The sequence below is a fragment of the Giraffa tippelskirchi genome, chromosome 3 (assembly GCF_054371585.1).
Source record: "Giraffa tippelskirchi isolate mGirTip1 chromosome 3, T2T-mGirTip1v1.2.pri, whole genome shotgun sequence".
NCBI lineage: Eukaryota > Metazoa > Chordata > Mammalia > Artiodactyla > Giraffidae > Giraffa > Giraffa tippelskirchi.
In genome coordinates, this window is record NC_137277.1 from 167,025,952 (window position 1) to 167,039,792 (window position 13,841).

The 13,841-nt window shown below is 41.5% G+C and overlaps 1 protein-coding gene across 2 annotated transcripts in view; it reads right to left on the reverse strand.

Moving 5' to 3' along the window:
* EPHA4 (EPH receptor A4) overlaps positions 1–13,841 on the reverse strand; it is a 163,103-nt gene that overhangs the window by 38,752 nt on the left and 110,510 nt on the right. For both annotated transcript variants that reach the window (XM_081579276.1, XM_081579277.1), the window contains exon 6: positions 94–218. In XM_081579276.1, the coding sequence (XP_081435402.1) occupies positions 94–218 (125 nt within the window). The remainder of the gene's footprint in view (positions 1–93; positions 219–13,841) is intronic.

Below are 13,841 nucleotides of genomic sequence, written 5' to 3' on the forward strand. Positions count from 1 at the left end.
AGAGAAGAAGGAAGGAAGGAAGAGGGAAGGAGGGTAAAAAAGAGGAGGGGTAGCAGGGAGAAAGGAGAAGAACCTTGTTCATTCAAGTAATACCTTCTCATAATACTTGACTTCATACTCCAAGATCACCCCATTGGGCCGATCTGGTTCCAGCCAAGCCAGGGCGACACTGTATCTTGTAACTTCTTTAGCCTGGACCAAAGCAATGGATGAGGGTGCTATTGGGACCAAAGAAAAGAAGACGATGTCTTACATTAATGGGAAAAAACTGGTGGCATCAGTCAATAATATCATCTAATCTTAGAAAACTGTGAAGTATTGACTTACCTTTCTCCAGATGCCTATTTTCCACATCCCCAGTTCAAACGCATACCCTTTTATGGTTCTCTCCAGTATTTGGGGGGCATATGATTTGTCTTAGAAAGACAATCTCTAAAGTAAAGTCTAATAAGTCCACAGTCCTACAGTGTCACCTCTACAGCTTCTGTAGCCATTTCTCAGAAATGCTACAGTACAGAGGATGCTGGGGCTTCCCTAGTGGCTCAGCAGTAAAGAATTTGCCTGCAGTGCTGGAGACGTAGGTTGGATCCCTGGGTCAGGAAGAGCCCCTGGAGAAGGAAATAGCAACCCACTCCAGTATTCTTGCCTGGGAAATCCCATTGAAAAAGGAGCCTGGTGGGCCACAGTCCACGGGGTCACAAAGAGTGGGACACAACTGAGCGACTAAACAACAACAATAGAGAATGCTCTCTGCTTGTCTCCTTGGTGGCGGAGATGGGAAAGAATCTGCCTGCAGTGCAGGAGACCCAGGTTTGAATCCTGTGTCGGGAAGATTCCCGGGTAGCTACCCACTCCGGTATTCTTGTCTGGAGAATTCCATGGACAGAGGAGCGTGGCAGGCTACAATCCACAGGATTGCAAAGAGTCGGATTCAACTGAGCAGCTAACACGATACTGTACTGTATCTGCTCGTTTATTTTTTTTTGCAAGCCATAAAAGCTTTTGAAAAATCTCCTCTTAAGCTCAGAGGAACTGCATCTCATCCTACCTCCAAAGTATCGAGTGTTGTCTTACTGATCTTTAATTTTACACAAGCAAGAGACAGTGTAACTCTTCCAAGGGTACTGTAGGGAATGCCGGAAGGCAAATAATTTACATACTTTCCAATATAAATAAAAGTACCGCTTAATTATAGTAAAGACTTTCCAGTTTGAACATAACCATACAAATAATGAAGAACATAAATAAAGCCACAATAGTCTCAGGACATAGATGGCATTTTCCAACTATTTTACAAGAGTTGAAATACTGCTTTTGCCTGTTGGCCTATTGAGTAGAAAACCTTTCCACTGAGAAGGACACAAAAACTGTCCTCCACTGGGTGTTTTATCATAGTTGGAGAGAAAAAACAGCTTTGAGATTTATCAGCCCATGCTGACTAACCCCTTGCTTCGGCACTGTGGTTGTCACATCTCCAGCCAGTTGTCATCAAGCTCTGCAGTGACTGACAATGGCACAAATGTGCCATCTCCAGGGAAAAGAGGGAGCATTCACAAAATGTGCAATCTTATCTAACAAAGCTGGTCTGCAGAACCGGAGATTAGGGGTCTTCCTAAATTAAACGTATATTTTTTATTCATTCTCAAATTGTGAATATATATGAAAACAAGCTGCACATGAACTTGGGCAAACTCTGGGAGATGGTAAGGGACAGGGAAGCCTGGCGTCCCACAGTCCACGGGGTTGCAAAGAATCAGACACAACTTGACGACTGAACAACAGCAACAACATGAAAACAAACATCCAAAAATGACCACTGAGGAACCACAGAGTTGTGCTGGGTCATCTTCCTGCCTTTCCCCAATACATACAACTTCCAAATCCTACCTCAGAGAGAAAAAAAGAGAAAAAGTAAAATAAATGATCTGCAAGTGGAATGGAGCTGGCTGCAAACCCACCTGACCATATCTGACAGGTTCCCTGGTGACAAGGGACACAACCAGACCCCCCAGAGTCACATGTCACACAAACAAATCTTCCTGCTAAAGCCCATTCAGCAGAGCATCTCTTGGAGGCGGCCATCTAACAGCCTGGCATCTCTGTTAGAGGTAAACGGAGATGGTAGCTCGTGCGCGTGCATGCGCGCGCACACACACACACACACACACACACACACACACACACCCTCTTCCCTATTTCTTCTTCTCTCCAACCCGTTCCCAAAGCTATTCCAGACACACACACACACACACACACACACACACTCTTCCCTATTTCTTCTTCTCCCCAACCCGTTCCTAAAGCTATTCCAGATTGGATCTCAGGCATAAATGCAAGTGAAGCTTCGATACAGTGAACACATATGTCCTCCATCAAAGGCAACTCAAGGTTAGTAATACCAAACTGAGCGAGCCGAGTTGCATGCAGCAGACATATGGAAGCCACTGAACATCTGAAGAAAATGAAAACCGGAAATGTGCTCATTAGCTGTATTAAGGTTCCCTGCCCCAACAGACACACACACACACACACACTTTCTCTCTCTCTTCCTTTACCGGCTGACACAGAGCCATTGTCCAGTGCAATGCAAGGAGTGATTTTCTTAAATGTAGAGGCAGCAAGGAGTTTAGGAAGGTTGCCTGGCTGTGAAAAGCTATTTCACTCCCGGTAATAAATATATTGCCTAACAGAGCACTTTAGCATCCACTCCATAAAAAGGGGCTCTTTCAACTCCGATGGTCAGGATGGGGAAATGAAATAGAAAAGCGAGGCTGTTAGAAAGAAAGCAGGAGGGAGGAAAATCATAAAGTTATAATGTGAACTTACGCTCAGAAATGTTCTGGGTCAGAGCCTGATAATCGACAGATTTCTCGGGAAAGAATTGCCTGGCTGCCCTTGGAGTGAGTGCACTGATTAACTAAGATGGTTTCTCTCTGGCTGGGTTATCCCTGAACTACTGCATGTGGGAAATGAACCTGATTTCCAATTCGGGAGTTGGAGCAGCAGTGTTCCTGTGCCCATTCAAAGGGAATATGAGCTCCACCAAGTGCTCACAAAATCTCAGGCAGGCTGTTAACAATATCATCATGTTAACTAATAGAATATTCCTAATGCTGCTCCACTTGGAGAATTCATAGGCACAAATGTGAAACTAAACTGAGAGAGTGTCTGCTGACTTAGCTGTTGTAAAAATGGAGGAAAAGGAGATAAAAGAGGAAAGAAAAATAAATCGTGGTAATTGACAAAAAATATGATGTTGTGTGGCTGTAAAGTCTGAATTCTTTCCCAACAGATGTTTTTCAGAAGAGCATTTTTATCAGGCCATGGTGACAAAAGCAACCCATGACCAACTGAGGTTGAGAATCAGTCCTAAAACAGGAAAGTGTATGGTAATAGTAAATAGGGCAGCCATTCCTCCCACTGGAAGAGAGCTTCTCCGGCAAGAAGAACATCATTTTGGGAAAAACTGGGCTTTGTCACACCACCACTTTGGAGAGAAGAGGCAACTTGGATGTCCTCCATGTTACAAGCCACATAAGGGTTCTTTCCTCGCCTGTCCTAGCCTGCTTCCAATACAGCCTCCAACTCTACATCTGGAAGCCATCATCATGCCTTGTGTGCCTGCCTGTGGCTCATTTCCCTGGAGGAGGCATTCGGCAATGGCATTTCTCAATCATTTCCCTCCCCTAGTGGTTCCCAAGCACCAGTCTTCTCATGCCACCCATGTAATTGCTGCCACATCCCTCCTCCTGCAACTTGGACTATGATTTAAGCAACATTTTTCTTAAAACGATACACTTTATTCTCAAAAGACAACTTCTCACTACAATTATCACTTGCTATTAATGGCAGGTAACCACAGAAATATTTTAAATAATACATCCATAACAATATGTAATAATAGTGTAATTAACACAATGTTAAAAAAAAAAACAAACTTAAACGCTCTTGCATCTGGCCAAAGAAAAAGATTAGCCAGTGTTAGAGAAGCATTAAGGATAATCCTGACACCAACTTGGGATTTTGACCTTGGGGACATCAGAAGAACTGAGAGAGAACTGAAAATTTTCACACAGGGAAACTCGGAACTACATAACATTCCATCCAGGTTTTCCCTAAAAATCATCTCTGATGCCACCATTGGTCGGTTTCCACAAGTTGGTAAACATGGCCAAACTCTACTCGGTTTAGAAGTGCTTCGGATTCTGAGTCCTAAAACCTCAGAGTTCTGCCCTTTGCTAACAGAATTAGAAGAGGAGATAATCAACTAATAAAATAATAGATTGAGCACTCGTCCCAAATACCTGGTTTAATAGGAGCTTTTGACAAATCAACGTCTTAGTTCAAAAGAAGGCTTCTAATCACAGTGGGAATTTTGGTCAACATAAAAAGACTATGCAGAAAAAAGGTCCTGCTTGCCTCCCAGAGGGCTAATTTACATTCCCAAACCTTAGGAAGGAAGGAAGACTTGGCTCTTCCTCAATACTGCTGCTGCTAAGTCGCTTCAGTCGTGTCCGACTCTGTGCAACCCCATAGACGGCAGCCCACCAGGCTCCCCCGTCCCTGGGATTCTCCAGGCAAGAACACTGGAGTGGGTTGCCATTTCCTTCTCCAGGCATGAAAGGGAAAAGTGAAAGTGAAGTTGCTCAGTCGTGTCCGACTCTTAGCGACCCCATGGACTGTAGCCTACCAGGCTCCTCCGTCCATGGGATTTTCTAGGCAAGAGTATTGGAGTGGGGTGCCGTTGCCTTCTCCCCTCAATACTGACTCATCCACTAAGCACAAACTTAAGGAGCAACAATGAAACAAGGCAAAGATGGAAAAGGGCAAACAAAGCTAAATTAATTACAATCTTTGGTGTTCAATTAAGTGCTATCCTATCCTTTAGCTTCTTAACTGAAAAAACAAAATGATGGAGAATTTTTTAATAGTCTTACAGAGAAGACAGGCTTCCCCAGTGGCTCAGCTATAAAGAATCTGCCTGCAATGCAGCAGACACACATTTGATCCCTGGGTCAGGAAGATCCCCTGGAGGAGGAAATGGCGATTGACTTCAATATTGTTGCTTGGGAAATCCCATGGACAGAGGACCCTGGTGGACTACAGTCCATGGGATCGCAAAGAATTGGACACAACTGAGCAAATGAACATGCACAAATACACACACAGAAGGCACTCTTTATTGTCAACCTAGAGAGTCCGTTTTCTAGAACTGAAGAAACACTTCCTGCTAACATTCTTACCCAAGTTTCCTCATGGCAATGGGGAGAAGCAAGAGGTGGGGGCTTCCTCATCATACTATGTCCTTAGACATACCATACACCTGCAGAAGAGTAAGAAGCTGGGAGGAAGCTGAGGGTTGATGTAAGTAGGCTCATTAAAAGAAAAAGGCACATCTTAGACTGAAAGGCATTCCTCTCTACCCACAAACTTCCTTCATAAAAGAGATGTTTGCTTTAAGGACACTCTTGTGCCCCTGGACACAAGCAGGCTTCCTGTAATGGCTAATATTTTGACATAGCACACAACCAGAAGAGCTGGTCGTGCTAGTTGACAGTAGTGTAGTTAGAGAATGATGACAGATGGAGGCAAAAATCACAAAGGCAAGAACTCCTAAAGAGTAGTTTCTAAAGAAAGATTTGTGATCTAATTCAATGAAGCCCTTAATTTTTAAATTTTTGAAGCAGAATTTTCAGTGTCCATTTTCCTGTCTTGAGATGAAGGTGTCTGAGACCCCCTTTTCCTAGCACTCTCAAGGGGATTTCAGTAGTTTTGAATCCAAAACATGGCCTCCATTTCTTCTTCTTTTTACTTACAAATCATGCTGATACAGCCATTCAATCCTCGTGCAGTCATTCTACACAAGTCCTGTAAGTCTTTGCTTGTGGAACTTAATTTAAAGTAGACCTAAATTGGCATTTATGTTTAAAAACTTTAAACACTTGACTAGGTGGTAAGTGGGATAAGAAGCCAGAATGTGGAGGGGTGCATTGTGGATTACAGAGAACCACAGAGGATTTCGATTAAGGCTGGGGAATTGTGGTCAAGATTGATTTGCTGGGCAACAGAGCTGCACTGCTGCACACGTGACTGGAAAGTTCAGGAAATCAGCAGCACCTTGGCTCTGCGGGGGCTCATCTAAGGACATGTGAAATGAGGTGAAGAAGAAAAAGCCTCCTGATCCAGGTGAAGTCTTCATTTTACTAATTTGGTGAGGGGAAAAAAATCAATGAATTGAAAAAGAATTTTGGATAAACTTCCAGGTTTGAAATTTACTAGCTGCCACCTTGGACAAGTTACTTAAATTTCCTCACCTCTGTTCACCCATTTGTAAAACCCCTTCTTCCCAGATGCAGGCATGTCAGTTCTTAGAAAGTACGCCCTATGAACACAAGGCTTATCTTTTTACGTCCACTATTCAAGATCTTATCTGGCATACAGTGGTGCTCAATAAATTTGTCAAAGGAATAAAAGTGAACTAAATGTTGAAACACATCTAAAAAAACAAACAAAAAAAAAAAAACCTCTTTGTAGCCAGCAAAATATTTTCTATGTATAATGTATCTGAAGTAAGTCATCCTTAAAACAACTTAATATCTGCACCTGTTTCAGATGACCTTTTGTGGGTTCAGTTTTGCTATTTAGGTTAACAAAGATATTGACAATTACGAGTGAAGCAAATGACAATTCTAATTTTAAATGCAGCCTTTGTTTCCTAAGGGTTTTACAATGCTGCTGAACTTCTTTTGAACATACAGGCTGTAAAATGTCATTCAAAAGTAAGTTAACATGAAAACTAGTTTGCACTACACCTGTTACAGACGGCATTTTGAGAAACTGCTCTTTCCCTGGATGAAGATGTTGACAATCTGTTCGATATTTCTCCTCTGTATCTGGAGGGCATGTGTAAACAGTTTTCCAGACTTCTCATCTACAAAGGTGAGTGGTGTTAAATTCCCTTCAAGTTAGAAACCTAAATCCAGAAAGAGCCCCAAACAACCCTCTAGTTTGACAAGACCAGAGTTATCTCCAAAGACACACTGTTTGTAGTTCAGTCGCTAAGTCCTGTCTGATTCTTTACAACCCTAAAGACTGTAGCATGCCAGGCTCCTCTGTCCTTCACTATCTCCCAGAGTTTGTTCACATTCATGACCATTGAGTTGGTGACGCTGTCTAACCATCTCATGTTCTGCTGTCCCCTTCCCCCTTTGCCTTCAATCTTTTCCAGTATCATGGCCTTTTCCAAGACACATTAGTGTAAGCAAAGTCACTGCCAGCGGCTGCCCTTAGTACTGTATCTGTCCTTGAAACCGCAGGGAAAGGACATCTTTGTTGAAGTCAAGGGAACAGAGTAGGGAGCCCTCTGCAGTTAGGGTGGAGGCAGCAAGATTAAGTGTGTGAAAGAGACTGTCTTTCTAGGCACCCACTGGAAACAAGCAAAATGGTAAGAAAACATCACTTTTTAAAGCTGGAGCAACAACCCAAGAGGATCAAAGGAAACTTTCCCTGAAGCTTGAGATTGAATGATCTGAGCTTTCCACTAGGAAGCCATGATAAATTCTCTCCCCCTCAAATAATTCTGTATTCAAAATTTCACATACCCCTGAGAAACTGCAAATGCTTTTGGCATGGACTCCGCCTGGGCTACGTACCTGTGATTACATTTGGTTTGAGAGCAGACCACAGCGCATCTGGGAGGTACAGGTGGGTTTTATCTCTGTGTGTGTTTTGGATAAACAGACACAGCATAGATTCCAGGCTCCATCACGACTTGTGTGTGTGTCTCACAATGAAGAATTACAGGAGGTGCTTTGATGTCAAACAGAGGTGGCTTCTTTTAGGAAAATGGTAAATTTAACCTTCTTTGGTTCAAAGCTCAGCAGTTCTTCCCGCACCCCACTGATGTGAATGCTGCAATTTTCTTTTATTCACTTCCTCAATGACTTGCCATCAAACACCTACAAGTCATTTTACTGCAGCAGTTTGGTCCTTGTGTCACCCAAATAGGATGGAAGAGAAAAAGAGACATGGGGAAAAGAAAGGGAGGAGGGAGTCACTACAGTCCTTCACTTGTGGGCTGAAAACTGTTTTCTTCGGCTCTGCATCACAAGCATTGAATTAAAAACAGTTTGGGGGACCTTGGGTGGGGAAATAGCTGAAACAGACACAAGGCATTTCACTACTGGCTCTAATTAGGGCGGGGGAGGAAGGAGTCAGGCAGGAAATAAACAGAAGCAACAAAAAGTCTCCAGCCTGTGTACAAAGAAGACTGAAAACAGCCCTTTATGGACCTTAAGAAACCTAAAGTAAAGGATGACAGTGGTTCCCAAAGCCCATGTTTTGGAGGGAGATGACTTCTTAACCTCAGCAGGGTTTCGTGTCCCTCCCCAGGATCTGAATTTAAAGAGGAGATGTTTACTTAATGAGGTCTTTCCCTGATAAGAAAAAGAAACCCACAGCTTATACATATCTCTGCTTAATACAAGTAGCATATTCAAAATGAATTGCTTGGAGCTTAAGGTGGTTTTTGTTCCCTCTTTCTTTCTCATTTTAACGCCTCAGCTCTGATTTGCTCTTTATCAAAGGTTGGTGCATTTCAAAATGCTGTCAAGCATCAAAATTAAATGCTTCAGAGCACTAATGATATCCTTGTGATTAAGGGTTTTGCCGTCACAGAGATGCTAAGAATTCAGGTGCTAATATTAATTGCTGTCTTCCACATCTCACTAAGGGAAGGAAAGGATTCCTCCTCTGAGTTTTGCACTATACCTACAGTACCAAACGCCACTGAGCAAGTTTTATTTTGTTTTATATTATACTGTAGTAGTTTACAGCACTCAACAGTGCACAGAGTGCTTTCCTAGACACACTCTCTTGTTTGAGCCACATTCAGTCAATCAGCTGGGTTAGTTAGCCCTCCGCTAATCCTTAGGTAAAAATCATTAATGATTGAATCCCTATCCACCCTCCCTTGAACATCACTGATGTTGTAAGAAGTCAGTTCTGCACCCCATAGCTTATAGCTGCTGTATCATTAATAACCACCTAAGCACATTTTCTCATAGTCAAGAACTGAAAAACAAACAAACAGACAAAAGGTATGGAAAAACTTGATTATGCCAAAATTGATACGGAATTATTTTCCTATTCAACAAGAGACATGGAGCCAAATTCTCAATTAGAGTCTTCAGAAGACTGAATTAAATGAAGTTCATTTATATTTAAATATGGAAATATTAATATTAATTAAGCTTATACTTAAAATGTATGAAGGATGCCCTTTTTTCACATAAAATGATTTCCAAGGTCAGTACACACAGAACCTATTTTAAACAAATAAAATAAAGCACAGTACAGTAACATTCACGAAAGGCTATAACAGACTCATACTTGCAGGGATGGTCAGGATCTGATTTGGGGAACACTAATGGCACTTTAACTAAGTGATTTAAGAGCAAGACTTTACAAAGTGTTTAACTCAGACTCTACTTATTTCTGTAGAGAAATGAGTAGCAGATTGTCTCAAATTTTTTATAGAGAGCTATTACCCAAATTTTAAATAATGGAATGTGATGCAATTCTTAGCTTCACATTAAGTGTTTGCACACAGAAGTTGGAACTTTTCAGGTGGTGCTAGTGGTAAAGAACCTGCCTGCTAATGCAGGTGACAAAAGAGTTAAGGGTTTGATCCCTGGGTTGGGAAGATCCCCTGGAGGCGGGGCATGGCAACCCACTCTAGTATTCTTGCCTGGGAAATCCCATGGACAGAAGAGCCTGGTGGACTACAGTCCAAAGAGTCAAAGAGAGTTGGACATGACTGAAGTGACAACGCATGCGCACACACACATGCACACAAATACAGAAGCTGAAGGTCTTCAGATTGGCCTCTGGCTAACTGCACAAAGATGGGAGCTCCCTTCCAATAAATAACTGTGTCTGGGATGGAACTGCTAAGACAAGCACTACATTTCTTAGACTTCTTCATGTGTAGGATGGTTTATATGTCTGAATTCTGGGCAGTGGAGTGAGGGTTGAAGTGATGACTCCCCTTGGGACCCTCCATCCTCTCTGACCCACCATCTGCCAGCTCCATGTTGGTGCCCAAGTCCATCTCATAAGTTCCTCATCGACTATCCCCCTCTTCATCACCCTGCATGTGACCTGAGTAGGAAATAATTTTCTATTGTGTTAACCTGCTACCTGACATCTGGGATGACAACAGCCCATTCAGTTAAAGTGGAGCCATTCAAGAAAAAAAAAGGGGGGCATTTTCCTATACAGATGGTCTGAGATTTATGATAGTTCTGGTTTGATTTATAATTTTTTGACTTTATGATGCTGTGAAAATGACGTGCATTCTGTTGAAACCATACTTTGAATTCTGGATTTTGTTCTTTCCCCGGGCTGGTGGATGTAGTCAAAGAAGTGTTCTATTTTTCACTTTCAGTATTCACTATAATTGGGAGAAGGCAATGGCACCCCACTCCAGTACTCTTGCTTGGAAAATCCCATGGACGGAGGAGCCTGGTAGGCTGCAGTCCATGGGGTCGCTAAGAGTCGGACACGACTGAGCGACTTCACTTTCACTTTTCCCTTTCATGCACTGGAGAAGGAAATGGCAACCCACTCCAGTATTCTTGCCTGGAGAATCCCAGGGATGGCGGAGCCTGGTGGGCTGCCGTCTATGGGGTCGCACAGAGTCGGACACGACTGAAGTGACTTAGCAGCAGCAGCAGCATTCAATATAATTACATGAGTTAATCAACACTTTATTATAAAATAAGCTTTGTGTTAGATGATTTTGCCCAATATAAGTGTTCTGAGAACATTTAAGATCAGCAAGGCTGAACTATGATGTTTGGTATGTTAGGTGTATTCAATGTATTTTCAGCTGACAATGGGTTAACTGGGGAGAAACCCCACTATAAGTCGAGGAAGAGCTATAATAACATCATACAATAACCACCTAAAATAAAGTATAGGAGTATCATGGCCAACAGAAGATGGAGCTGCATTTGAAAGCTGCCTGAATGGCCTCCCTCTTGGAAACTCCAGCTCCTGGGCACTCACAGTGATAGGAGAGTCACTCATTTGTGAGACACTGGCTGAGTGCTGCCATGGCATCAGCAATGCCAGGAAAAGACTGCAGCTTTGCAGGAATGCAAGACATAAGCACAGCACCGGGTCTCCTAACAACAGACTGAATTCTGTAGAATCACAAAATGTTAGGCTAAAAGATTCACCTGAGCTTGCTTTAATATGAAATGGGAAAAGACAGTGGAGCTCTCAAAATGGCTTGGTTTAGTTTTCTTATTAGAAAAAAAGTTTAGTCTTCATTGCATAGTTGACAGCTCATACAGGTAAAGATTTGGGCCACGTGAATCAGAGTTAAACAGAGAAGAATGGGCACATGAGCAAAAAGATGCTTTTTGGCCTCCCCTGTGAGGCATTTTGACATACTCAACATCATTCAATCCTTGCAACTCTCTGAAATCATAGTTATCATCAGCACCTTTGATTTTCTATTTGGAAACTCCTGGAGCACAAAGTAATGAAATGATGCAACCAAAGCTATAAAGTGAGATTTTTAAAACCAAGGCTGCATGGCTCAAAAGCATTGTAATCCTCTCTCCCTAACACATGTCTGTAAAAGCATACACACAGAACTAGCATTTATGGTGCAACTATTTAGTACTATGTGCCAAACATTGTTTTAATTCTCTTGAATGGATTAATTCATATAATCTCACAAATACCCTCTGAGGCAAGTACTACTATTATTCCCATTTTACAGATTAGAAAAATAAGGTAAAGAGAGTCTGAACAACTTGTTACAAGTTATAGCTTATGTGATGAATTCAAAAGTCAGGATCTAGGAGCCACAGTTTCAACCACTACTCTATAAAATCCTCTAGTTCTAATCTCTCCCCTCCTTTCACTGATAAGAAATTAGGGATTTGATGGCTAAATACCATCTTCTTCCACAGCATCAATCAGCTGCATCAGCAACAGGGCAAATCTTAGGTCTGGTATATGTTAGGTTCAGGGCCATGTGTACACTGCTGGATGCTAGAAATCCAGAGATAAATTAGATATGACATTTGTTAAGAGACAAAGTATAAAGCTTTGGGTCATTAATCCCCTCATATTAGAACTACCTACAGAGCTAAGAAGAGAATCAGCTGAAATTGAAAATTTAATTACAAAATGAAATAATAGTATTTTATTATTTAGCACAGAGATATTTGCTTTGTGATAATTTATTGATGATATACTTGCCTTGTCTATTTTTCTATATGTGTATATATTTCACAATAAAAAGGTTAAAAAACAAATAAAAGTGTTAGCTAAGAGTATAAAAGTTGGAATATTAAAATTAATAACAAAGATCCATCCACAATTTTTAGTTAACACTTTGGGGTAAAAAAAAAAAAATCTAAAAGTTCCATAAAAGATTCAAGTTTTTGCAAATTAGGGCTTTTATAACTTTTTATTCACTATGTTGAATACCTGAGCCATACAACAACAGCTGTCCTTTAAAGTAAAGGGACTTCCCTGGTGGCTGGTAAATGGTAAAAAAAAAAAAAAATGCCTTCAATGCAGGAGACCCAGGTTCAATCCCTGGATCAGGAAGATCACCTGGAGAAGGGATTGACTACTCACTCCAGTATTCTTGCCTAGAGAATTCCACGGAAAGAGGAGCCTGGCAGGCTACCATCCATGGGGTCGCAAAGAGTTGGACGTGACTGAGCAATTAATACTTTCACAGTAAAGTAAATGTGTTCTTTAAATGCCTATTTTTCTTTTTAAAATAACTATCTTGAACTAGCATTCCTACATGGAGAGTCATATGATGAGTTGTAGAATTACAAGTGAGTGATGTCTCAACGTGAAACCAAAGCCACATCCCCAGAATTAACTGGAGATAACTTCAGGGCAATCCAAGTGTCTCTTATGTAGCACGTGTATCTTCTGTTTGGTCTGAGAGCCGCTTGTTTTGCTTTCTGTTTGCTTACTAAGAAATTCGTTGGCAGGTTCTGTCAAGGATAGTCCAACACTTGCCAACAGAAACATAGCAGGATTCAGTGTATATTTCCTGTTAAGTTAGAATGCCAGTTTGAGGCAAACAGGGAAACAAGCCTTTCCACTGGAAGGCGATGTATAAGAATTTGCCTGAGCAAGACACCATTTTAAGATAAGAGAACAGTGCAAAGCTAGAAGCAACAGAAAAAATTAAATAAATACTTTTTTTCTCTCAACACCTCTAGGAAGATGAATCTTCTCATTGCGTCTTAGTATGCTGGAAAGTGTCTGTTATAAACTCTTAGTTGAAATTATTTTATAGATTTCTTGCTTAGATAAAACAAAGAGCCCTAGGCAATACATTCCCCTCTATGACTGACAATGCCCTCCAAAATTAATCTGGAATCTGAAGGATGGTGTCAAGGAAAAGTTTTTTTCCTATTGAGCAGAAATACAGCATAGAGAGTGGAAAAGGATTATCTGCTGTGAAGGAAGGCTTCTGTTCCTTTAGCTGTCAACCCCACTGGAGAGCTTTAGGCATCCCAAATATGGAAAATAAAAGCTGTACTGTGGGCTTCAGGTTCTTTTGTTACTCAGACAGCTGCTAATCGTCCTGCTGTGTTAGGAACCAATGAGACAATGCTGTAACATTAAGCTTTCTGACATCCAAGGCATCTAGATCCTTCCCCAATTAAAGATGTATTAATCACAAGGACTCTAAAAGCCAGGATGATAGATGCACCCAGTAAATCTTTGCTCTTGCCTTTTACTTTCACACTCAGGTTTCTACATTTACAGGCAGAAATGCTTAAAAGCCT